General features: G+C 33.0%; 3 protein-coding genes and 1 long non-coding RNA gene across 6 annotated transcripts; 2 read left to right on the forward strand and 2 right to left on the reverse strand.

Moving 5' to 3' along the window:
* The first annotated feature begins 3358 nt into the window (after nucleotides 1-3358).
* LOC124849032 (ABC transporter G family member 15-like) lies at nucleotides 3359-9901 on the forward strand. Its single transcript, XM_088108224.1, has 9 exons — nucleotides 3359-3620; nucleotides 6328-6407; nucleotides 6482-6943; nucleotides 7069-7191; nucleotides 7526-7636; nucleotides 7913-8197; nucleotides 8349-8621; nucleotides 8730-8837; nucleotides 9198-9901. Exons 1-9 carry the CDS (start codon nucleotides 3374-3376, stop codon nucleotides 9552-9554), a joined length of 2046 nt encoding a protein of 681 aa, XP_087964350.1. The 5' UTR covers nucleotides 3359-3373; the 3' UTR covers nucleotides 9555-9901.
* Nucleotides 9902-13326: 3425 nt separating this feature from the next.
* LOC148201900 (uncharacterized) lies at nucleotides 13327-21628 on the reverse strand. Its single transcript, XR_015784937.1, has 2 exons — nucleotides 20965-21628; nucleotides 13327-13948 (listed from the first exon to the last, which is right to left on the reverse strand). It is a non-coding gene; the product is annotated as an uncharacterized LOC148201900 (long non-coding RNA).
* Nucleotides 13979-20748, forward strand: LOC124837627 (ABC transporter G family member 15-like). 2 transcript variants are annotated; one of them, XM_088109249.1, is made up of 9 exons: nucleotides 13979-14654; nucleotides 17656-17735; nucleotides 17810-18271; nucleotides 18397-18519; nucleotides 18736-18846; nucleotides 19286-19570; nucleotides 19670-19942; nucleotides 20027-20134; nucleotides 20240-20748. In XM_088109249.1, exons 1-9 carry the CDS (start codon nucleotides 14408-14410, stop codon nucleotides 20594-20596), a joined length of 2046 nt encoding a protein of 681 aa, XP_087965375.1. In that variant the 5' UTR covers nucleotides 13979-14407; the 3' UTR covers nucleotides 20597-20748. The 2 variants fall into 2 exon arrangements, with proteins under 2 accessions (XP_087965375.1, XP_087965376.1); XM_088109250.1 differs by having other exon boundaries at nucleotides 14518-14654; nucleotides 14940-17735.
* Nucleotides 21629-22849: 1221 nt separating the features above from the next.
* On the reverse strand, nucleotides 22850-26728 carry TRO (histone H3K4 methyltransferase TRAUCO). Of its 2 annotated transcripts, XM_088110899.1 has the most exons (3): nucleotides 25579-26728; nucleotides 24443-24522; nucleotides 23173-23314 (listed from the first exon to the last, which is right to left on the reverse strand). In XM_088110899.1, the coding sequence occupies exons 1-2, from the start codon at nucleotides 26633-26635 to the stop codon at nucleotides 24479-24481; spliced, it is 1101 nt and encodes a 366-aa protein (XP_087967025.1). In that variant the 5' UTR covers nucleotides 26636-26728; the 3' UTR covers nucleotides 23173-23314; nucleotides 24443-24478. The 2 variants fall into 2 exon arrangements, with proteins under 2 accessions (XP_047169016.2, XP_087967025.1); XM_047313060.2 differs by lacking the exon at nucleotides 24443-24522 and having other exon boundaries at nucleotides 22850-23314; nucleotides 25579-26726.
* Nucleotides 26729-27708: the final 980 nt, after the last annotated feature.

Genomic DNA, 27708 nt, shown 5'->3' on the forward strand with positions numbered 1-27708 from the left:
GATTACCTTTTATAGAAATTAAGGCGAAATATTTTTTGAAATAAAGTTTTTGGATGCCTTTTTAATAAAATTATCCTCTTATTATCGATTAGTAAATCTCAAATAATAAAATACTACAATACCAAACAACATACATTCTAATCCGTATACATGTTAAAATTTTATCTTGTAATTATATAGAATAAACGTCCCTTCATATGTAGTATAGTTTAATTTTTAATCTAATTATGATTTGAGAAATAAATGATTTATATTAAATCTTGTTGGATCCATATACCAACTAGATATTTAATTAAATTAAAGTAATATATATTTTTCTCTTTAAATAGTTAATTTTTTGAGGATGAACATATTTGGTTATTTATGAAATTAAGTATGAGAAAGATGCAAGAAGCATAGGTAGTAGTAATGTATTGGTGTTTTTTCACCTCAGTAAAAGGAGAAGGATGAAGAAGATGAAATATTTGATTGATCTGAGGATTTAATTGGCAGTTGGGGTTTGGTACCCCGTGCCTAGGAATAGTAAATAGCTACTAATATGATACCCACCTACCAAAATACTATCATTTTCTTGTCTCCTTAATCATAAATACGACAGAATTATGTATTTTTAATTTAAAATTTCAAGATAATAAACTTAGGAATCTCTTTTTCATATGGTTTAATTTTAAGAATATTCTAGGAAAACAAATTATTATTAAGAAGTGAAATTTAAGTTTAATTTAATTTTATATAATTGATTTGTTGGTAAAAAATATAAATTTGTCTTATTTCGATCTATATAAAATCTTTAAAATAGGATGTGAAATTAAACATTAACGAGTCTATGAAATTTTTAACACAACGAATGAATATGAGATCTTGAGATCTTTAATATACATAAAATTAAGGCATAAATGCTTACTTCGTCCACACACATAGATCTTTCTACTGGTAAGATATTATCTGCTTTGGATCAAATCTTCGCGAATTTGTTTTTGGTACCACTCCAAAATGACTCTTATCAGTGAAAATATCTTATGTGTATATAAACACATGTTTATCTCTTATTTTATATTCGATGTGAAACTTTATTTCTATCCACTGTAACGAACGATAATTTCTTTTTCGTACAATCTTGCGAAGAAGAATTTAGGATTTTACAAGTACATTTGTGTTATATATGAAATGGTGTGAAATGTGAAAGATTGAGATAACGTGTAGGAGGATAGCAACATGCAAAATTCAATGAACTTCAAAGTCTGTTGATGTTGGGTTTCTTCTCATATCACAGCAGTTTCATTATGGAATTTATTGTAAAGCAGGTTGGATATGGTTTGAAAACAACAACCCCAATCGATTTTAATTTTCTAACTGTTATAGTACTAATCAGGTCCAATTTTCAGGCTATGTACTATTGTAGGTACTACATAGCTTTATTTTTATATAACTTAAACTATTTACAAATTTTCAAATATTCAAATTTAATTTATTATAAAGGTAAATAATTAAAATTCAAGCATAAGAATCAATATTTTTAGTTTGAAATCATTCACGATATTTTTTTAATTGTAAGAATAACGTAGGAACTACCACAGCCGAATTGAGAAAAAAAAATTGAGAGTTCACTTATTTAGATTATAGTTTATATATTTCTACAAAAACATTAAATAAATTTATCATTTGATTAAAATAATTAAATTAATATATTTCTAAAATCAAGAGAGAAAAATATATTTAATTTTTGAAAAACGACATTCCACGTGTTGCCAACATTCTTTATAATTTATACACTCATTAAATACTCTTTAGTAACATTAAACACAGTCTTTTGGATTGCAGATAATAGTTTCTACTAAATAAAGACTAATTGTAATTCTAAATTATATTAGATGAAAGTGTCTTTTTTCTAACATGATCACTTCGTGCTGTGGTCTTAATCTCCTATTAATATAAGTATTCATAATTTTTTTTATGAAAAATTGAATAATTAATAGAAAAAGTTACAATGTCAAAAGATTATATACATTTTTTTCTTGAGATTAATTTTTAAGTCTCCCTCTAAACACACAAACACCAGAGATTAATTTGTAATTCTATGGTATAATGTAAAAAAATATTACTTTGGACTCCGAAATTAGATAAGCATGAAAATTGATGTATGTTGTTGGTGGATATATAAGATTTGATATTTAAGATTTTGATGATATTTAAGAATTGATATATTTGAGAATGATTTATTGGTTGTTGGAAAAAGAAGAGTTAGAATGTTTGATTTGAAAATGGTGATTCCTTTAATAAAGCTGAGAGGTGTCGCTCTCCTTCACATGCATGCTCTTAACTGAACAACGAGGTCTGCATCACTATTACTTCTCTTCTGTGGGAGTTGGAACACACTAATTACTACGCATTCTTACCAACCACCATTCTCATTTCTCACTGCTCCCTCTAATTTTTCCCTCCCTTCAAAATTCCACACCAAATTTAACCATTCAAAACTTTATTTTACGAGTAATGACGCACTTTTATATTCATTTCACATAAAATATAAAGATAAAATAATCATAAAAGTATAAATTTATGTATATTTAAGAAAAAAAACAGTGAAAAAGTAAGAAATGATAGTATCAAGTTAATATAAAAAATTTAGATGTGTCAAAGAATATTTTATTTTATTTTACAAGTCTATTTTATATAATTAAATTCAATTTAATATTGTTTCTTGATATGCCAAAGTTATTCAAAATCATCTTAATTTTATTAGTTGTTTATTAAAAATTTTTTTATCAATAGTTATTGAATTACTTATTAATAGTATTATATATTTCTCGATATAGAAATGTATTGAAAATCATATATCAATTATAAGTACAGTCATATTTAAAGTATATAAATTTTATTTTATAAACCGGTTTTTTTAAATTGAGCTGTTAAAATTTTATTTATTAAGTTTTATATATAAAAAATTCCTTTAATATATTTATCATATATATTGGTGTAAAAAATGTTTTACATTGATAAATTTACTTGTTACAAACCTAATTTTATAAGTTAGTTTAGTAAAATTACCTTAAATTTAAATTTACTTCTTAAAATAATATAAAAGTCATTTAAAATATATCTTAATAATGTTTATTATTCACTAAAATAAGACGAAGAATGCTTTGAAAATTCGACATTAAATTTAAATAAAACTAGATTTACCATATAAGTGGATGCAAATATCGTAAAGTTTTATAAAGTTAACTTAAAATCCACCTAAAAATATTCTTTGATACCTTCCATCACGTACATATATATCTATTTGTATGTAAGCAGGCTGGCTACTTTCCGATTATTTCTGCTTCCCTCTTTCATCTCTTTCCAACCAAACCATCTTTTCATCTTTGGAACAATGGAAATAGAAACAGCCACTGCAAACCAAAAGGGTGTTGCAGAGTGTAGAGAAACCATGGAAGTTTCAGAAAAGAGAGGAATGTACCTTGTATGGGAAGATTTAACTGTTGTGGTTCCAAATTTCGGAGATGGACACACTAAGAGATTGCTTAACGGGCTGAGTGGATATGCTGAACCTAACAAAATCATGGCTATAATGGGTCCTTCTGGCTCTGGAAAATCCACTCTTCTTGATGCTCTAGCAGGTTCATTTCAACTTCCTTCTTTCTGTTCATCATTGGTGTTTCTCTCTCTCTGTACACGTCGCTTTTGTTGTACTTTTGAATATGATTCTCACGTTTGATAACATACCTTATAAATGATGTACTTTCACACACCCTTTTGCTTTTCTTGCTGTGATCTGCACAATTAATGGAACCTCAGGTTTGTTCTTCCATGATACTTTTTTTATTATCATTAACAGATTTTCATATTCATGTCTTTCCTTTTAGTTTATTCTATGGGAGTGTTTTTGTGCATTCTTTTTCATATATATATATATATATATATATGTGTTATATATATATATATATAATACAAATATAGAATCTGTGTTAGAAGTTTGTTTTTTAAGATGCCAGCTGAGGAGATGAATCAGAAGAAAACCAAGAAACTTTGATTTATTTGGGTGAATTTTTCTTTCATCTTAATTTTTTATTAAGATGACTAAGAAAGTTTGATTTTTTAGATGAACTTTCATGTGGGGGAATGTTTGTGTGTGCTCTCTTTCTATATGTTATATAATAAATAGAATTTGTGAGGTTATTTAGATCTACTCACAGAAGATTTCGGGAGAGAAAACGTATTTTTTTCTAGCTTGGAAGCAGAAATGAACAGTGAGAGAAAATGGAAGAAAAAATGGAAGAAATGAACAGTGAGAAAAAATGGAAGAAAAAATGAAAAACTGGAAGAAATGAACAGTGAGAAAACACAGAAGATTTCGTATGTTGTCTGCTTTACCTTTCTTCAAACAAGGCTTAAAATTTCTGAGTTAACTTAGTACTATTTTTTTCTTCTCCTTTGTTCGTCTAAACAATTACACTGTTCCTGTTTTTGTTTTGATCTGAGTTTTTTTAGTACATGATGTGTCGATTCCAATCAAAGGAACAGTGTCATCTTCCCTACTAAATAAATGAGTTGCAAACATAGAAAAACAAAGAAGCAGGATAACATTAATATGAGACCTTTATTCATGGAAACATTTTCACTGTGTAAGTGTTGACTGCAGATTTATGCTTAGCCAGAAAATGAGCAATGGAACCATTCAATTGTTCCATTATTTCCTGTTCCATTAGCTTTTTATTTATTACAACTCTTGAACAAAACAACTTCTGTCGCTCTTTGATTCAGAAGAAATCCAAAAAAAAAAAATAGACAACCAAATTCATTTGTGTTCTTTAGTATGAAAGTAAGAGACTGAAAGTCTTTTATGACATTGTCACCTATTTTTAGTATCCTTGTTTAATTTTTTCTATTTTTTAATAAAATGTTCTTAATTTTTATTTTCCTTTTTAATTATTTTTATATATTTTCTCACTCTATTTCTCTTGATTGACATGTAAATGACCAAACAGGGAGGTTTTACTTCCCATGACTCTTTCCTCATTTCAAAAACCTCAGTTCATTTATTGGCTTTTAAGTAACTATATCTACCTCTTGCATGGAGATTCAACCTTTTCATTATTTTCCATCTACTTCACCAAACTAATCTGAATTATTTTTCTATTTTATTTAACTTTAGTAAATAATTTAAAATATTCCTTTACTTCATATTTTCATTTTTTTAATAAAAGGTTTGGTATAGCATCATTGTAAAATCAGAGATTTTTAACAAAGTTGTAAATCCCAAGTTTTAACTATCATACCTAAAAAGTAAATATAAATACATACATACATATATATATATATATATATATATATATATATATATATACATACATATATATATATATATATATATATATAAAATAAAAATAAAGAAATTGAAAAATTATAAGAGACTAGGTCAAAACCTATGAAGCCCTCCAACAGAAGGGCAACTTCAATTTTCAAATATTTATATAGAAAATGTGGTAAAAAAAGAAGATTGTTATTTTTACTATATCTTATACACGCTGGGATTATTTTTATAGGGATACACAGGAGATTTACTATTATTATCTTATTATCACCTTTAATACAAAACTTTAAAGCTCAATCTTTACAAAATTTTTTATATTTCATTTATTTTTTTTATTTCTATTCAATATTTCTAACCATACAGAGATATTTATGAAAAGAAAACTGTCTGAGATCGATTCTGAAAAAGAAAAAAATAACTGTAGTAATGTTGTATCATCCAAACGGAACCCTCAGCCAAAACAGGCTTTTATATAAGCATAATTAAAAAAGAAAAAAAAGTCGGTGGAATAGACCAACCTGGTTAGGAAATTAGGTAGGAATAAATGAATCTGTATTTACGATAGCTTTGTGGTATGTACCTTTTTTCCCTCATAATCCTTACATAAATTCATTCTATTCTTTTGTACTTTAGTTAGCTGTTTTGTTCTACAGCAAACCAGATTGTTTGGTCGAATTTATTTACATAACACAAATTATTATTTATTGAATTTATTATATTATCTATTATTGGATTACTTTCAAATCAATTTTTAATATTGTATCAGAATTACAAATTAGTTTATCTTAATAAAAATAGATGTTGTCAAGTTTATTATTTCACATGAACTACAAGATCATTTCATTTATTAATGGTCAGTTTTGTTTGTGGTGAAATTGAGTTTGAATTACACTTCTTAATTACTTAACTTTATATCAGAATTTTTGCAGCTAGTTTAGTGGTATTATTGAGTTTCTTAATTACGATGACAGAAGCTCTATATATTAACATCAGATAACTGGAAATGGTTGCAGGAAGACTCTCCAGAAACGTTATCATGTCTGGAAATGTGTTTCTAAATGGAAAGAAGAGGAGATTGGAATATGGTGGTACTGTAAGTATGCGTGTAAATGTGAAAAGAAAAATCCATTTTTGATATTTCAGTGCTAATTAATGAGATATGTTTAGGCTTATGTGACCCAAGAAGAGACAATGCTGGGAACTCTGACAGTGAGAGAGACGATATATTACTCAGCGAATCTAAGGCTTCCAGGGAGCATGAGGAGAGAAGAGGTGAATGAGATAATAGAAGGAACGATTATGGAAATGGGTCTTCAAGAATGTGCAGATCGGATAATAGGGAATTGGCACTTGAGAGGTATAAGCGGTGGAGAAAAGAGAAGACTGAGCATTGCTCTTGAAATCCTCACAAGGCCAACTCTCTTGTTCCTTGATGAACCCACCACTGGTCTCGACAGTGCATCAGCATATTTTGTTGCTCAAACTCTCAGAAATTTGGCTCATGATGCTAAGACTGTTATCTCTTCTATACACCAACCAAGTAGTGAGGTTTTTGCACTCTTTGATCATCTCTTTCTTCTCTCTGGGGGTCAAACAATATACTTTGGACCTGCACAAAAGGCAACTCAGGTATTCATATTCTAAACCAAATTCTCCTGTTTTCATGCATGTCACAACTAAAATCATGTGTTTAGAACATTAACAGGTTAAAAGATGACACAGTTTCTCCATATATATTGTATTTTCGCATGCAGTTCTTTGCCAAAGCTGGATTCCCGTGTCCAAGTAGAAGAAATCCTTCTGATCATTTCCTTCACTGTATCAACTCAGACTTCGACGCTGTCACAACCATAATCACGCCCTCCCAAACAAGACAAGTTTATATCTCTCACCATTGTTTTTTCTTTCTATATATCTATCTTTATGAATGTCTGAATTTGTTAATGAGATTGAAGGGCAATCATACTTTTATACTCAAAGTTTTTACTCCCATTTGATGTTATTTTTCACTGTCCTTCACTCTATCTTTTTCTTTATAAAATAACTATATTTGATAACGTTTTATAGTGATAAAATGGTACTGAGTGAATTTTTTTGTATTTGTGAAGAAAAAGGTTGAGTGATGTAATATTTTTCTTCCATCCCCCTTGAAATCTTGTCTTTCAAATTTGTTACTTTCTTACTGTCTTCCCTGTTTTCTTTTTGATGCAGGAAGGAGTACCATTATCAACTGCAGAAACCAAAGCAATACTTGTAGAAAAATACCGATGGTCAGAGCACGCAACCATTGCAAGAGCAAGAATCAAGGAAATCTCAAACATTGTAAGCAACCCTTCGCTCAGAAAATGCTATTGCTAACGATAGGATATGGAAGAACAAGCATATTAATGTATTCTTTGATTTCTTAACTTGTGCAAATACAATGGTAATATTTAGAACAATACGATGTTTACACACTAATGTTTTTCAAATACCTATCACTTTTCTCTATCTTTATCGTTTATAATATCTATATATGCTAATGAATCATTGAAATCTAAGGACCAATCCATAAGAGAAATATCAAAACACGGGGAATTATTAATGGTGTTGTTGCAGGGAGGGATTGATTTTGAATGTAAAAGCAAATGCAAAGCAAAATGGTGGAAGCAGCTGCTAGTGCTGACTCAGAGATCTTTCGTGAACATGTCCAGAGATGTGGGATACTACTGGATTAGGATAACCATCTATATTGCCTTATCTTTGTGTGTTGGAACAATCTTCTATGAAGTTGGATCGAGTTACGGAGCCATTTTTGCAAGAGGAGCATGTGGTGCTTTTATCTCAGGTTTCATGACATTCATGTCTATAGGGGGCTTCCCTTCTTTTATAGAAGAAATGAAGGTATGCAATATAATATCTCTCTGATGAACCCTCTTATGAAAAAACTCATCCATAATAAAAGTTTAAACCATTTGAAGAAAAGGGTTATGTTATGTATGGCCTTTAGGGTTTTTTTATCAGTGCTTAATTCTTTTCTTCCCTTTGGATACAGGTCTTCAATAAAGAAAGAATGAATGGATATTATGGAGTTGGAGTCTACATTCTCTCAAATTTTCTCTCTTCCTTACCCTTTGTGACAGTGATGTCCACTGCCACAGGGACAATAACCTATTACATGGTTAAGTTTCGTTCAGAATTTTCACATTTTGTGTATATCTGTCTGGATCTCATTGGGTGCATTGCGGTTGTGGAAAGCTCCATGATGATTATAGCTTCACTGGTTCCCAACTTCCTCATGGGATTGATAATTGGAGCAGGATATATTGTAAGTGTACTATATAAGAAAACAAGATATATATATATATATATATATATATATATATATAAGCTTGTTTTTCATTGAAAATAGCTGAAATTATGTATGTTAATGCAGGGTGTTATGATGATGACTGCTGGCTATTTCCGTCGGATCCCTGATCTTCCCAAGTTTTTCTGGCGTTATCCAATATCATACATCAATTATGGTGCATGGGGATTGCAGGTAATTTTGGAGCATCAATATGTTCTCATAAGAGAGAAAATCTTGCTTTATGAAACTGACAACCAAACCAGTGTTTTTCTCAATATGCCATAATTCAAAAACATACAAAAGGTAGCAAAATATTTCAATATGCCACACACTCCTACATCTTATAATTTCATACATACCAGAAATACTTTCTGCATAATCCAGAGGAATGACTGCACAAAGCAGAAACACTGATAAGTATATTGTTACTGCATAATCCATAGGAGTTACTGCATAATCCAGAGGAATGAATTACTTCATAAACCAGAAACACTGATATAACATAGTTTCAATATATCAGCATTAACCTATACTGGTTTTTGGGATATGCAGGGAGCTTACAAGAATGACATGATTGGGATGGAATTTGAACCCTTAGAACCTGGAGCTCCAAAACTGAAAGGAGAATTCATCCTGAAAAGTGTGCTTGGAATTGAAATTGATAATTCAAAGTGGTGGGACTTAGGTGCAGTGATGATGATTCTGATAATGCTAAAGGTTCTTTTCTTTTTCATTCTGAAATTTAAGGAGACAGTTGGACCTTTGTTTTATAGCATCTACGCCAGGCAAACTCTTCACCGTATAAAGAAGAGAGCTTCATTCAGAAAAGGACCATCTTTCCCTTCCAAAAGACACCAATCACTGCATCCTTTGTCTGCTCAAGAGGGTCTCAACTCCCCTATTCATTAGAACCATCAAAATTATTTGCTCATACAAACACACAACATTATTCATCACACAATTCATACCCCCAATATTATATAAATATGGTATAATTCTTATGCTTTGTCTAGATTACTACATGAATTAGATGGAATATATCAATAAGGAAGAGCACCCCTGATGCTATGATTTCAGGTATGGTGAAACCATTCAGTGTGTTTGGAGGAATATATAAGAAATTGGTTTACTATATAAATTGATTTTGAAGTGTTGCAAATCATGTTTAAATGTTTTTATTGTGAGAAATGATGTTCTTTGGAAGCCACTGGCACGAATTATAGAAATCACAATGCTAATTAAATGTGATGTACTGGTAGCTTTTATAAGGAAATAATTTGGGCAGAAACTACACTTCTGTGCTATTATAAGGAAATAAGTTTGTACTGGTAGCTTTTTCCTTTTCCTTTTGTTAATGCAGTAAAATTTTGTACAGATATTTTTATCTAACACAAACTGATTAGAATTAGTTAAAATCATTAACTAATGGTTGGTTAGACCTGATTTTAGGTAACTTTAGGTGAAATGCAATTAACCCAACAGAACATAAATACTGCAAAATAAGCAGCAGTTTTGTTTTTTTCTGCTGTTGTTTGAAAATAAGGTTTGGTGAAACACATGAAAGCTTAAGAGGTGTGGGCTGTAATCACAATAAATAAACACCGACTCTGCTTTTTTTCAATTCAAAGACTACCAAAATTTGTAGAACACAACCTGTGATGTTATGACTTGCTGTTGGAACAGGGAATTTAAAAGGCAACTAGCCCACTAATACTTGGTACGTAGTTGGATACAAAAAAACAGATATTAATTGACACTTTTCTGTTTGGTCTTCCCATTGCCCCTTCTTGTATCTATAAAAGTACTTTTGACAGAATCAGTTTCCATTTTATAGTCATATACAACAAAGTAGTTTCTATTTTTCTTACCAAATAGTTCTTCAAAAAACTTTAGATACTTATTTGAAGGAAGAAATTGCATGTGTTAATGTGTGAACTGGATACAAGAGAATTGAATTTTAAGATATTGAGTGTACGGGTTTTTACTCAACTTTTTTATTTTTATGGAAGATAAACTTATACTTAGATTTCTGAAGAAAAAAAAAATGAACACAAGTTATGTGTGGCTACTCAAATTCCCATGCAAGATGCATATGTTACGATGTTTGGAGTACAAGCTGACAAGTAAAAAAACATAAGCACAAAAAACCATATAATATGTCCCACAAAACCATACAACAAGAACATAAATGGTCACCAGCACAGTGACAATGACAACTGCAGTAGATTTGTGACTCTCAAACTTTGATTGTGTATACAAATTTTCAAAAATAACAAAGTTATGTATGTTGGCATCAAAGAGTTACTGCAGTCACTCACACGAGCTTGAATTGTTGTAAAGAAAGCATCTGTTATAAATGTCTATCCTCTTTCATAAATCCAGTTATTGATGAGATACCCTTTCGTTCATGGTCATCTTTAGCGGAGAAAAGTCTAAATTTTGTAGAACCCCTCTTTGAAAAACTTTTAAAAGACAATCAAAATGTTGTAAAAGCATACAAGAACACAAATTAGATAAGTTTTCTGAGATAACTAACTTATCTGTAATGTATTGAAAACAAGTTCTTCAGAATATATCAGGAATTTAGAATAATGGAATCAGTCTTTTTTTATTTCTTTTTCTAGGTTTTTCTACGTTGATTGTACATAAATCACATTTGCAATGCAAACTGGTACGAAAACCAACAGAACTTTTGAATTGTTCACTTCAACCACCGTACGGCCATAGCCTCCAAGAGTTGTCACTGTTCTATCTGTGGTAGTTGGATGACATTAATTCCTACGCATGGTTCACTCATGACAAAAAATGACTTTGAGTGTTCCCATGATGAGCAATATATAAAAAGAAACATTCTTAAACCTATTTTCTTAAAATTGTGTTAGAGTTGATCTTGCTTAAGACTTACTGGAACCAATCCCAAGTTAATATGATTTCTATGCCAAATTAAGAGGAAGAAATAGTGATATGCACAAAGTATATGTAAGACTAAGAGTGCATTTTTTATGAGATGCTACTTAATTAGTTTAAGAATGTGAATGATCACTTCCATGTTATATCAAAGATAGAATTTGTGAGGTGCATTTTTGGATCAGAAGGCCAAGAACTCAGCTGTGTCAGCATAGTTTTAAAACTTGTACAGCCTCAAGAACAGAGAAAGAAGAATTTTAGCTCAGATGCGAGGTTCTCTTCTCTGCCACTAACAATCTTAGCATATTGCTTATATGGGTTTTTCCAGCTAACCACGATACCAGAGTTATACTATAATCATCTAAGTTAATCATCAAGATGAAAATTCGACCCTGAAACTACTGATAGATCTTTTAATAGAGGATTCATTAGAAACATTTAATAATAATAATAATGAGATATCAGTCCAGTCAACATAAGAATTACTATCATCTTTAATCCAAAATGTTAAAAGTCTCCCATCGATTAGAAATAAGACAATTTCATGTATATAACTGAGTACAAACCTCGTTTTAAAGCTGGTTTTGTGGAGTTAGATTAGACTTAAAGTTCACTTCTTGTCACGGTATATCGTAGAACTTAAACTCACACTTAAATTCCTACCTATATATGATATACATTCTTTTGCTTCGTATACTTCTCTAACAATTCATCTGCATCACCCATCATCGTCTGCCACAACATAAATTAATTGGATATCTTTAACTCCTACGTATAGCAGATTGACTCAGTGGAATGATTTTCCCAACTGTCTCCTTTTCACTACTTTCTGAAACCTCCTAAAAAGTTCATGTTTTTTTCCATATGTGTAACTTTACTCGTACGTATTCGATGAGTCACCAGTTTTGAACTCAATATAACAGAATGGCTACGGCTGCAGCAAAACAGCACACAGCATGGCAGCAACTCTGACAGAGCTGCAAGAGGTTTTTTATATCTGTTTACTCAAAAGAAAAGGTTTCAAAGCACAGATGAAATCAAAGGAAAAATACAAGTAAATACTTAACCATGAATCTCTGACCAAATTTATCTTTTTCGTAAAAAAAGTTAGTCATATAGTAGTTTAAACCCTGTTAACAATATGAAAGGAGAATTGAATTTTTGACACCACAATCTTGACAACTCACTTTTATGAGCAAAATAATCATTAAAAAGTGAACTTTTGTAGTGGGAAAGAAAGATTAAAGGATATAATAATGAATATAAAGTGGGTTTAAAAACTTTTTGAGTATCAAAGTAACATGGTCCATATCAAAGTGTACCTTCTTCTTATTTTTTTTCCATTATGCATAGCAGTTTTGCCTATTTTTTTCTGCATTTTCTCCAAATAAAAAGTCTAGAGGCATAGCCTGTGGTCTTTGACTTCACATCGAGAAAGAAACTTCACGAGAATATTTAACATGCACTATTTTTTTCTTTATATGTTTTTCTTTCCACTCATACACTCCAAAAGTAGACTACGTTTCTCAGAAAATTAAGTTCAAAAGAATGCAAATAGTTAGGAATAAGTGTTTTTCGAAAATCAGACCAAACATATCTCATGTGTGTTTTGTACTAATTTGAGTTTCTCTAATATATACCTTTCTATTACTTTCTCACTCTATAAATTGATATTAAGTACTTGAGGTTATACCAAAAATAGACATTATTATTGATGGAAAGGGAGTATATGAATGAAAAACAAGTTGCATGTGCCTACTATGCAAAAAAGACATAAGCTGATGAAAAAGATAAGACCAAAACCATGTAATAACAAGAATGTCCCACAAATAGTAGAGTAGGAATGATATTGATTACACAGAATAAGAGAGCATGAAAGAGACTATTTATAATAGGTGGTCACCACACCAAACACTATGCTCTTGTGACTATCAAACTTTGATAAAAAAAATTGTATACATATCACAATGTCTATGGCCTTCAATGCCAGATTCACATGAAAACACCTGAAGTTCATCACCATGAAAAAAGAAGCAAACTGCATGAGTCACTGAAATAGGCATGAACTGTTTCTGAACATAGTTATCCACTCTTGTTCATTGATTCAGCTCTTGAGACACTCCTTTGTTCATGATCATCCACCATAGAGAACTTTCAAAGTATTGTATGATCAAAACAAGAATTAGAATATTTGTTCTTTTACTGTAAAATTGTGAGGGAAAAAAGTTTATATCAATTCAATCTTTAATTTGAATCCCCAAGCCGTACTGTCTCAGACTTGTCTTTATCCTCCACATGCATGGCCATTACTGATACAAGGTACGTGGCTGCGTCACTATTATTTTTCTCAGTAGGAGTTGAATGAAATTAATACACCAAATATCTCACCAGTGACCCTAATGGAATATGAGAGTGAAAAAATAAAAGTGGTAAAAACAATATTTGATAAGTGAAAACTAAGTCTAAATCCCAAGTTCAATAGAAATGAGAAAATCAAACATCATATAAGAAAAAAAAAATCATAAACTCGTTGTCTCGAAATTTTAAATTAAAAATAATATCAGTTCTTGTGTAATTGACTCATGTCACATATATATAATACCATCAGTGATATCAGAGTCACTGGTGTGACAAACTTAGGCTGTTGTGATAATAACAAAACATCAACACCTTAACCATATGAAAGGATGTAAAAATTGAATGGTTTTTCTGATATTCACTTTATATCTTTATTTTCTGTCAACCACATCTTACATACATTTATATCTATACATTTAAGCTGGCAGGTTGCTCAACCATGCTATTTGTTTCCCTCTTGTTTTGATCATCCAAAGCCTGTTTTGGAGTTTAGAAAAATGGAGATAGAAGCAGACACTGCTAAAGAAAAGGGTGTTGCTGAGTATGGAGAAACGATGGAAGTTTCAGAAAAGAGAGGAATGTATCTTGTGTGGGAAGATTTAACCGTTGTGGTTCCAAATTTTGGAGATGGACACACTAAGAGATTGCTTAACGGATTGAGTGGATATGCTGAACCTAACAAAATCATGGCTATCATGGGTCCTTCTGGCTCTGGAAAATCAACTCTTCTTGACGCTTTAGCAGGTTCATTTCAACTTCCTTCTTTCAGTTCATCACCGGTGTGTCTCAGTGTGTGTATCTGTGTGTGCATGTTGTTTTTCTTGTACTTGGAATACGAATTTCATGCTAAAATTAAGATGGTCTTTCATGTTTGGTTTTTGCAACAGAAACGGACCAAACATGGTAAGTATCCTTGTTGAGGTCATGTGGTTATGGACTTCAAATCATCTAATGTTGTGCTAGACTTTTTTTTAATCAGTCATAAAGATAAAAAAACAGAACTAAATCTTGACATGAAGAATATTGCAGGTACACTAAAATCAGAATGAAGGAAGACTGATGCTGTTCCAAGACAAGTAACTTATCATAACTAAAACCCTTCCTATCAAGAGAATCTAAGGACTTCCATTACTAAATTAGTTTAAGCATATGTGTGGTCACTTTCATTTGTTATATATCGAAGTTATTAGAATTTATGAGTTTTGGATCATTAGGCCAAGAACTCACAACTGGAAGAAAATAAAATAGGGAGAGAAACTGTTTTTTTTTCTTTCTCTAGTTTAGAAGCATAAATGACAGACAGAATGTGTGTAAACGCGTACCTGAAATGGTTTTGATAGTGACACTTTTTGCTTAAAAGCAAGGTTTGGAAGTGAAAAACAGTGGGGAAAATGTTAAATAACCAAGTTTGTGATCTCTTCCCAAATTCATCTCTTTCTTGAAAAGTTTACTCACCTTTCTTGAAATCACGACTCAAATTTATCAGTTAGCAGATAATTTTCATGTTTACAACTTTGATTGGTTCTCACAGTTGTCCTCTTGTGAACTAGCTATACATTTTGGTTTTCTACAGCCAAAGATGGTTGTTACAAGGATCGAATTTTAAGTATGAGTTTAAGTTTTACATTGGATTAAATGAAAAAGTAGAGCATTATATAAAGATGATTAATTCATTATTTTAAGGTTTTTGATAGAGAATGGTGTTAATTCTTTTATGTGATTGGACTCAGATTTCATTCGTGATGTATTTATCAGGGAATCTCCTCCTCTATAAACCTAAAATGCATCGCATCACTCTTCCTTTCTTTTCCTATTGAATCTATTTCCTTGGAGTAACTTGAGTGCTCCATGAAGTATATCTAAAGGAGATAAACATATAAATTCCAATTGTTGCATGGATGAAACACTTTTACCTGTGAAACCATGAAACAGAAAAACGTAGGTTATGAGTTATTTAAGGATAATTATAAGTGGACAACTCTGCACATATAAACACTTATTCAACACAGGTTTATCTTTTTATTATTAATATTATAGTATGCACTATCATCTGTCATACCTTTTTGTTTTCTACCTGTCAAGTAATTAGTATTAGGTTAGAATCTGCTAATGTCATTTATTGATGAAAACGCTTTCTCAACTAATGTGAGGTTGAAATATGAGCAATGGATGGAGCCATTACTGTATTTCATTTCAAAACAGTGGAGCAAAAGATGAGAATTTTAGGTTTACCGACAGTCCGACAGACAGACCCCATTTATTTATTTAGGAAAAAGATTCCTTAACATCAATAATTACCATTTCACAAACCACTATAAAGATAAAATAGTCGTAACAAAAGTTAATGTTTATATTTGTTAAAAAAAAGTGAATAGTATTCAAAGATACTGTCAAATAGGTCTAAACTTTTTTTTGTCAAACTATCATTTTTCATTTATCCATTTCAGCACTTCAAAGCAAGCTTTCTTTTATTTAGTAAAGGAATATTTGATGTTTTAGATTTTTGTGGGTTTGATCTATCTCTGCTTGATAATTTATAATGTTTTATAAATTGAAATTTGAGATTATGTAATATTGAACTGGGATTACTTAGAATGTGTAATTATCTCTTTTTGTTGACAAGCATCTATTAATTAACAACAAAATTATGTCTAATATCAAACTATTCTGTATATGCAATCTTGGTCAATTTACATAAAACATAAAATCAGAGATTTTTAATTCGAAAAAATTATTAATTCTGTGAAGATTGGCCAGCCGAAATCTCACAAACACAATAATTTCGATGATATAACCCCATCCTTTTCTTTCATGGAAATGTCATCATAAAAAGAGTAATCGCCTAGTAAAACCAAGATCTTTTTATCTCAAACTCCAAACTTAATTTTTCTTTAAGTTCTTTTATTTCATTTTTGTGTTGGTTGATTATTACCGATATCGTCTACATAAAAGAGAGCGAGAATACATATTCTGCTCCTTTCCTTTCAAGATGTAAATATAGTTATTATAACTGTTTTTACATTATTCTCTTTGGACTCTCTTTTAAGTTATATATCCTTCCACTTTTTTAAAACCTTTTGACACCAATCTCACCTTGAATACTTTCTTCTCCATAAGCGTTATTCCTTCCTTTTTCTTTTTCAATAACTACTATCCAACCACATTTTGATTTCTAGGCAGATCTACAAACATATAGTGTGATTCTTCATCAAAAATTCAATCTCCTCTTCCATGGCACATTGCCATTGTTGACATTCTACATAGCTAGAAGACTAGGAACACCTCCTATTGCCTCTCTATAGCTCCAACCTTCTATCTCTTCATCTGCAGTGAAAGTGTAGCATATACAAATTATTGTGTTGATTTGATTGTCTCCTCTTCCTATCAAGCGTAAACTGATAGTTGAAGTCTAAATCCGCATGTTCAAGCCTTCCCAAATGAGAAGAAGAAGGTTGCTTATTATCATCTGATGCTTCATCATCTAACTTCTTTGATCCAACCCTAGAAGACTTAACCTTAATGAGAGCTTTCCCCATACCTTTCTTTAGACTTCTATATATCATATGACGTTCCTGCTTGTGAAGCGGCTAGCTTCTCCATGTTCCAACCTCCACAATTAATACTCTTTCACTCCTTTAGCATACCCGATAAAAATACATACTATTACTTGTGGTTATATTCAGTTTCGTAATTATCATGACAAAAGCTCTATATATTAACATCAGATAACTGGCAATGGTTGCAGGAAGACTCTCAAGAAACGTTATCATGTCTGGAAATGTGTTTCTAAATGGAAAGAATAGGAGATTGGACTATGGCGGTGCTGTAAGTATGCGTGTAAATGTTGAAAGAAAAATCCATTTTAGATATTTCAGTGCTAATTAATGAGATATGTTTAGGCTTATGTGACCCAAGAAGAGACAATGCTGGGAACTCTGACAGTGAGAGAGACGATATATTACTCAGCGAATCTAAGGCTTCCAGGGAGCATGAGGAGAGAAGAGGTGAATGAGAGAATAGAAGGAACGATTATGGAAATGGGTCTTCAAGAATGTGCAGATCGGATAATAGGGAATTGGCACTTGAGAGGTATAAGCGGTGGAGAAAAGAGAAGACTGAGCATTGCTCTTGAAATCCTCACAAGGCCAACTCTCTTGTTCCTGGATGAACCCACCACTGGTCTCGACAGTGCATCAGCATATTTTGTTGCTCAAACTCTCAGAAATTTGGCTCATGATGCAAAGACTGTTATCTCTTCTATACACCAACCAAGTAGTGAGGTTTTTGCACTCTTTGATCATCTCTTTCTTCTCTCTGGGGGTCAAACAATATACTTTGGACCTGCACAAAAGGCAACTCAGGTATTCATATTCTAAACCAAATTCTCCTGTTTTGATGCATGTCACAACTAAAATCATGTGTTTAGAACATTAACAGGTTAAAAGCTGACACAGTTTCTCCATATATATTGTATTTTCGCATGCAGTTCTTTGCCAAAGCTGGATTCCCATGTCCAAGTAGAAGAAACCCTTCTGATCATTTCCTTCGTTGTATCAATTCAGACTTCGACACTGTCACAACCAAAATCACGGCCTCCCAAACAAGACAAGTATATATAACAATTTCTTTACGTCATCAACTTTTTTAATATGATTTTTAAAATACTGATTATAAAAGTCATCAACTTCTACTTGCAAATCTTTTACTCTAAATGTTATTTACTTATTTAACCTGGCTATAAATTACATCTTTTTCTTCCTTCCTTGGAATCTCTTCCTATCAGATTTGCTTCTTCCTCACTGTCTTCCTTATTCCTTTAAAATAGGAAGAAGTATCATTATCAACTGCAGAAATCAAAGCAACACTCATAGAAAAATACCGATGGTCTGAGTATGCAACCACTTCAAGAGAAAGAATCAAGGAAATATCAAACATAGTAAGAAGCCCTTAACTCAAAATGTTATTACTAACTACTGTCTACAGAACATAGAACTTCACGTAATTAATAATATTCTTTGCATGAGCTGAAACTGTTATTATCCAGCTAGCTAAGCTATAAAAAAAATATTTTAATGGACTCATCTTGTGTCATAAAGAAAAGGGAGATAAATAGAGCAAGGTTTTCACACTCTAAGAACCTCTCTTTTTTTATTTCTTAGCTAGTTTCTGGCTTCTTGTGAAAATGCAATAATATAAGAAATCCCTTCGAAGAAGAGATCATGACTGTCACAAAACACATATACTTGAATTTAAAGACGTATGCATAGGAAAAACATCAATACATAATGGTTCACTGAACTATTAATACCCCATTTTTCAACAATTGGAAACATGTTTTGTGGGATCTAAAGGCCAAGGAATTGATCATGTTACAGGAAGGACATGATTTTGAAAGTGAAAGGAAATGCGAATCCAGATGGTGGAAGGAACTATCAGTGCTGACTCGGAGATCTTTCGTGAACATGTCAAGAGATTTGGGATACTACTGGATAAGGATAACCACCTATATCGCCTTATCTTTGTGCGTTGGAATAATCTTCCATGATGTTGGAACGAGTTACAGAGCCATTTTTGCGAGAGGATCATGTGCTGGTTTTCTCTCAGGTTTCATGACGTTCATGTCCATTGGGAGCTTCCCTTCTTTCTTAGAAGAAATGAAGGTATGAAAAGTTCATTTGATACAAAATTAAAACGTTAAAAACATGTTTACAAGAGGATTGTGGCATTTAGTTCTCTTACCTTTTACCCTCTGGATGCAGGTCTTCTACAAAGAAAGAATGGGTGGTTATTATGGCGTTGGAGTCTACATTCTCTCAAATTTTCTGTCTTCCTTTCCGTTTTTGGCAGTGATGTCCACTGCTACGGGGGCTATAAGCTATTATATGGTTAAGTCTAGTTCAGAATTTTCACACTTTTTGTATATCACTCTTGATCTTCTGGGCTGCATTGCGGTTGTGGAGAGCTCCATGATGGTTATAGCTTCACTGGTTCCCAACTTCCTCATGGGATTGACGATTGGAGCGGGATATATTGTAAGAGGACCATATACTATATATAATATAATCCCATTTTCAATTGAATGATCGTTGTTGCTGATTTCAGTGTATATGGTGCAGGGTCTTATGATGATGACTTCTGGCTTTTTCCGTCCGCTCCCTGATATTCCCAAATTCTTCTGGCGTTACCCAATATCATACATCAATTACGGCGCATGGGGATTAGAGGTAAATTTAGAAGCATTACCTTCAAAAGGCCATGATCAAAAGGGTATATGAACTAAATTATCGGGGAGTGAAATTTAGCCTTACTTACTGATTATGGGAATGCAGGGGGCTTTCAAGAATGACTTGATTGGAATGGAGTTTGATCCCTTAGAACCTGGTGACCCAAAACTGAAAGGAGAATTTATCCTCAAAACCATGCTTGGAATTCAAGTTGATAATTCAAAGTGGTGGGACATAGCTGCAATCATGATCATCCTCATATTGCTTAGAGTTCTTTTCTTTTTCATTCTCAAATTCAAGGAGAGAGCTGCACCTTTTCTTTATAGCATCTACGCCAGGCAAACTCTGCAACGTATAAAGAAACGACCTTCGTTCAGGAAAGGACCATCTTTCCCTTCCAAACGCCACCAATCACTGCATCCCTTGTCTCCTCAAGAGGATCTCAACTCGCTCATGCATTAGAACCATCATTTGCTTATACAAATATGTAAGAGTAATAACTTAGTTGCTATTATTTCTTTAGGAATAATTATTAACTGTCATAAGCTCTGTAAATAAAGCATATAGATGGTGTTATATTTTTTTCAATTAATCAATTCGATGATTTATTTTTATGGGCTTGTCTAACTTTAGAGTAAAAACGGAATTAAACGAAGCTGTCTCGTATTCTTTTGGGTTTTTTTCATATCAAATGAATTATCAAAGCTCTCTTATAAAGAAAACAATGATTCCTCTGCCACAGAAAAGAAGGCGAGAAGGAAGATGTTCGGGAGCAACAAGACAATTCACAAACATAAATCAAACAAGACAACAAGGACTCCAAACTGTACCTGAATTCCGACGCGAGGTGGCGATCAGTGCTAATCACGCATCCGGGAAGTTTGGCCACCGTAGTAACGGAACCAGAGCTGAAGAACATGGACTGGAAAATCAGCTTTATGGGGGCGATTGCAAAGTTTCTTCGATAGATACAACATCCATGAGCGTATTTGGAAACTTGTTCAAACACTACAAAAAATCATTTTTAACTTCAAAAATGCGCTCGAGTTCCTTCAATCAACGTACCTTTGCCTTTGTAGCTACCCCACTGATGTAACATTGTGTAGGTGTTTGTCAATGCATAATAAACCGCTCCAACATAACTATACTTCTCGACGAGGGGCCATTTCTGTTTTCACAAGCCTAACCAACCACTAGATGCCCAGTGGTCAATGATTCAGAGGCCATCGCTTCCCCGTGTTAGAGGAATTGGCGTAACTAAACCATTTATGTAAATTTCTTGAAGCTCAATAACCAATTGAATAATGTTTTTTTAAGTGTAGTACTATAAATTGAATTGTTAGAGGGTGTTTAAAGATTTTAGAGGAGACAAAAACAAGCTAACCTGACCTAAGAACAACACCAATTGTCCAAGCCAAGAGTAAGCACTCCTTCTTTTGACACCCTTGAACCTTTGAAATATTCCTTGAATATTAATTGAGAACTTGACTTTGATGAATTGTTTATTACTTTGAGAAAAGGAACTTGGTACCAAGTATTCAATTTCTCATTTTATAACCAATAAAAGCCTTTCTATGCAGTACCAAAGTTTCCTCTGTCATTAATGCAATTAGAATCCTTATTTCACTTCAAGAAGCATTAAAGCATAAGAATTAAGTTCAAGCCATGAATGAAGTAGTGAGTGCCTTAGAAAAGAACAAGACATGGGAAATTGTTGATGGACCACTGGATAAAAAAAATAGTTGATGCATATGGGTATATAATGTAAGTATAAAACTGGTGGCAGATTAGAACATTAGAAAGCAAGACTAGTTGCTAAATAATATACCCAACCTTATATTGTTAATTATGTGAAGACATTTGCTCCAATGACAAAGATAAATACTCTTAGAATCAACCTCTCATTAGCAATTTTAAATTGCAACAACTTCATATGAAAAAATATTTTCCTTCATGGACAATTAGAAAAAGAAGTTTAAATGGAAATTTCTCCAGGTTTTAAACCCATTGAAGAAGGAAATAAAATATGCATGTTGAAGAAAGTTTGTATGAACTCAGGTAGTCACCCCGTACTTGGTTTTCCAAAAGGTAAACTTACTCTGTTCTTAGTCTATATTGATGATATGATTCTTTCAAGAGATGAACATGAAAAAGAAATCTTGAAAGAAAAGTTTAGAAATTTGAAATGAAAGATTGAAAAAAATTAAACCACTTCCTTAGGAGCTTACTTGAAAAAAAAAACATCTTTATCTTCCAAAAAGAAAAAATGTTCTTGATCTTATCAAAAGAGACCTGAAAAGTTTACCGCAAGAACAAAGTTATTATAAAACAGAACCATAGAACCATAAAGACTTGTGAGGAAGCTAATTTGCTTACCTCACACTAGACCTGACATAATCTTTAAACAAAATCCTTTAATATTTGAAAAAAAAGGTTTAGGAAGGAGATTATTGTTTAAAAAAATGAAAAACTGAAATTAAAAATATATATTAATGCACACTATGCAAATCTGTCACTAATGAGAAATCTACCTCAAGATATTACATGTTCTTCGATGAGTGGAAATTTGATGACTTGGAAGGACTACTACAAGAGCAGAATTCCGAACTATGACACATGTAGTGTGTGAATTGTTATGACCAAAGAATTATTGGCGTGTAAAGTGACACTTTATCCCCCTTGTGAGGAAGTATCCAAAGGGTTTGCGCACGATCATGATGACATCATATGTAACTCGAATAGAAAAAATAAGGCAACACCAAAAAAAGTAAGAAACTACAGAATGTCTACAGGAACACATACAAATTTTATGTACATCACGCGGCCAATTTCTCTCAGATGTTTACACCACCAATCTAATCATTAATGAATCAGATTTTATAATTAGCAATAAATGCAACACGCATCACTCTTTCTGGGGCTTCTTCTCATTAGATTCTCCATTTTCAACTCGATTGTCAAAACCGTGATAAGGAACTTCGATCATTGGCCTAGGAATTGGTCGTTCAATGAAATCCTCAGGAAAACATTCAAAGTCAGGACCAAAGTTGAACTTAACCGTGCAGTTTGGTTCATTGGGTAGAGTAAACATTGATGCGGCAGGATAGTAACGACCACCGTGAAGATCCTTGAAAGCTACACCTTGGCATATGCCATTTTTAAAGAATGATATCTCGCTTCCTGCACACAATAGAATATATGAAACTTACAAATTGAACACATAAAATACAACAAACAGTTCCCGCATAAAAAACAATACAACTAACAGTTAAAAGAATATGTTTGTACTATATGCAAGGGAACAACAATAATATCAAGCCCTTTTCTTACATGTAATACATGCAAGGGAGGCTGTTATTAAATGTCAACAGTTTTTTCAATTGTAAGGGATAAGGAGCACGGCTAATGAAGGCCTCTAAAAAAAGTTGATTAACTATCAGGTTTTCAAGGATTCATGACAAGTACTCACCGGCACAAATTGTATTTAACTACCAGCAAAAATGCTTCAGATATATTTACTATTCTGCATTCTCACTTTCTCAGCCACTTCCAAACATTTCATCCTAAGGGGTAACAAATTAGTGCATCTGGGAAAATTTCAATATAATCTCCATATATACACTGTATTCACAAGCTCCTATTCGCCCATGGCCCTGGTCTCCTTATACATCACAAAACATGTATACTCACTTAAACCTCTAATCCATAAATTGCCAAACCATTAGTATTGTAAATAGAGCATGGGTGACCTGGATAACGTTTGGCCCAGTCTTTGGGGGTGCTTGTCTTCTCATTAAAAAGTCCTCCAATTAACTTTTATAGAAGCCCTATGTTTTGGGCACCTTACATTTCAAAAAAAGCTACATTTATTATTAAAAACTTTCTTAAATTGTATTTGATATTTCTTCTTTTGAGGAGAAGAGAGTTCAAGAAAATTGGATCAGCATTAAATATTTGTAGATTGGGAAAATTAATATTTCTTTCTGCTTAACGTGCCCAACCGTTTTTAATCAATTGATGAGAATCTACTGGTATGTTTACAGCACATAACAAGTTTAATTTCACTTCCAACCCTAATTATTCACACTATTGATATCCTGGTAGAAGAATTTGAATTCTTGATCAACTTTAGCGTCATAGCAAGTATAATGCACCATCAACAAACTTGCACAACAAGAATGAAAGAAATAGACCAATACACGAAAAGAATTTACACAAAGAATCAGATTTATAGCCACATATTAAAGAAGATTTCCAATATGGGGTAGGGATGGAAACTAGTAAGCTAGCAAAAAAGCATTGGCCTACTTGTACAGAGTAATCTGAAATCAAGCTCCACCTATTTCACTGCCCAAGAATATCCCAGATGTGCATCCATGTATAGGTCCCTATCCAAATTACAAAATATCCCACATCCATGATAAGTCCTATCAATAAGATTTGAATTTTGAAATATTAAATAACCCATAGTACTCAGGGTTTGCAAGTATACGTTAAATTGTATTGAAAACAGTGTTCCACATGATTCGTCAGAGTGGAAATGATGAAGGCATATGAGACTTTCCTCATTTTCCAATTCTGTGCATGCCTCCAACACATGTTTACCAAATTTTAGACAATTCTTAGGTGTTTCAACTTACTTTTGTTACAAAAAGAAAGAAAAAGGACACGAAAACCTTATTGTCATGTTCTACTCTCATCTCTGCTACATGTCTTTAGGCAGCAATTGGTGAAAAAATTGAACAAATTCTCTCATCTCTGTTTCTATCAAGTTTTTTTCAATGATCCCTCTCATCTGTATTATTCTATCTGGAGGCTCTGATCTCTGTTTTATTAAACCTCAAACACTGTTTCTAGATTCTTACATACCAACATTTTGCATCTCTGTCTCTGATAACTTTAGCATTTCTCAATTAAGTTTCACAATATGGGTCCAAGTTTTCGTTTGCAAGAAAATGTTTTAAATATGTTCATTGACCTCGATAGAAATCGTTAACTTCCGTTGATTCGAGTTCTGCAGGTTCTTTTAGTCTATTCTACATTTTTTAGCAGGGTTTCCAAGCCCAGTAGCAGCTTCACCATCCATTACAAATATATGACACATCGTTGTCCACCACCTATCATTGAAAATACTGATAGATAAATTGGCAACATTCAGTTTCCCATACTTAAGATCTAGGCAGAAAATAGAACCAATAACACAATCACAATAAAGCAATCCAGAAATAAATAAAAAAGGTTGTCAGGTCAAATTCTCTCCGTCCTCCCAAAAGCATGAATAATTAACTAAGCCCTCAAACACTAAGCAAGCAACCACCAGGTATTTCAGTAGTATCTTAACTTAAAAACGCTAATCACCAAATGCAAATCTATCATTGAACAGTTTCCTAGCTGAAAAGGTAAATGAGAATCATCAAAACTAAATAACAAAGTGGAAAACTAACCAGGCACCACTTTGGGTGGATCTTCCTTAGCATCTTGAGCGCAAACATATCGCTGGCCTTTATACCAGACCAACTGAGGTGTATTGGGGGCGTAATTTTTGCCATCAGGCAAATTGATGTAGAAACCGATAACATCCCCTTCCTTGTAACCTTCCTCTCCATACTTCTCCCTACTCGCCTTATGAATCTTACTCCCATCAATGTCCCGATAGCCAAAACTGTTCCCATCGTACCCAACCGGAGCCTGCAAGTCACCCTTCTCAGTCGACCACCCAAGGCGCGTGTGCCCAGTCCCCCCCAACTTCACAACCCTAATCTCGAAGTACCACGCGCCTTCCACGACTCCGCGCGTTGCCCTCACCATTCTGTAACCCTTGGTGCTCCCCGCACTCATTCTGTCCTCGCTCAATTCAACCTTCTCTGCTTTGTAAACCTTCGACAGACAAATCCTCATCTCCGCCGTGTCATCGCTCTTGTCGGGGAACCGCGGCACCGGCGTAATCAGCACGTTGTCCTCGCCGTTTGCATGGTTATTGTTGTTGCCGTTGTTATTGTTGTTGCGGTTGTTTTTCTTCTTCCCCTTCCGAGTCGACTTCGTCGCCCACACGTTGTTGTTCTTCTTCTTCGATTTCTTGGCGTTCGGCGCCGAGCCGTTCGCTGCGGGAGTAGTCGCATTGTTGGCGCCCTCCGCCGTCGCTGGCACAGGCGAGTCCTCCTTCGACGCCTCCGCCGTAATAGAGGAGAGCTGCTTCTGTTTCTTCGGCGGCGGCTCCTCCTCAGAAGCGTCGCCTTCTTCGCGACCGGATTTCAGGGACTTTTTGGATCCGTCGGAGGCGGCCTCGTCGTCTGAGAGTTCGTCGGAAGGGTCGGGCTCCGATCGCGCGTCGTTGGGGTGCTCGGTTGGGGTATCAGAGGGCGTGCTGGTGGTGGCAGGAGGAGCTTCCGGCGATTCGGAGTCTGTGGCTAGGGCGGTGGTTGCGGTGGTTCCGGTGGTGGGTGGTGGCACCTCGTCTTCTTCATCTTCTTCGTCTTTGTAAGTGGCTTGTAAGCTATCCATTGCTAGGGTTTGGTTTAACGGTGAGAATAAATGAGAAAGCGGAAAAGGGAGGCCAGGCTCCGACAAGCGATGAGAATAGCGTATGTAGTAAAACAGAAGAAAGTGAAAGTACAGAATAGTGAACTACGATACAGTGGGTTTTGGTTTCCTAAGGCCCAAACAGGCCCAAAATGAGGCCTCTAACTATGTTGCATTTCTTTCTGCACTCCCACTCCCATAATTTCAACCTGTCTCGTGGTATGGTGAAATTACCAGTTTAATAGTATTTTTTTTTTCAAGTTCATGAAGAGAGTTTTATTCCTTATGGTGATTTCTCTCAATAATCATAATTCTTCTCACAAACTCTGTTAGAGTCAACAAATTCATTCAATCGTTGTTCCTCTAATCGAAGGTTGTCGTTCTCACAAACTTAGGAAAACAAATTTTAAATTGTATAATTCAAAAATATATTTTTTATTTTGTACTGTGAAATGTATAATCTATATATATTCTGCAATGTATATTCATATTTTGTTCTTTTCATTTTGAAAGTCTCGTAGTTTAATCTAATTACTAACTTTAATTGATGGTATTTTGTCTAACGAAGAACACCAAACAGTAAAAGATTTGCCGAGATATTATTTAGACTATATTAATATTGAATTTACGTAGAAGAAAATATTAAATAATAAAAATTAAAGAATGGTTAAATTATTTGATTACTTAATTAGATAATGAACGAGATAAAAATATGTGTGAATTTCGATTGTTGTGTGTATTATATTTAAAAATAATACTAGTTTTATGTTTGTGCAATTTATGTTATATTTACTATGTGTTATACAAAAGCTGAAAATACTTTAGATAGAAATACTCAAAAGTGATGAAATAAAAAATAATAGTTTGTGTATACATTTATATGTATCTCTGCTTCCTTGTAAAGATTGATATGACAAATTTGTCTTGAAAATTTTATATAAATATACTTACGTATAAATCTATATATGTGTAAATGCATGATGAATGCAGCTAGAAATTAAATATTACCAATGTTAGTGAGGAAGTCTTGAAAATTAAAACTAAACAATTATTTT

This window comes from Vigna umbellata, chromosome 3 (genome assembly GCF_029865625.1).
Source record: "Vigna umbellata cultivar VRB3 chromosome 3, Vumbellata_1.0, whole genome shotgun sequence".
Lineage (NCBI taxonomy): Eukaryota > Viridiplantae > Streptophyta > Magnoliopsida > Fabales > Fabaceae > Vigna > Vigna umbellata.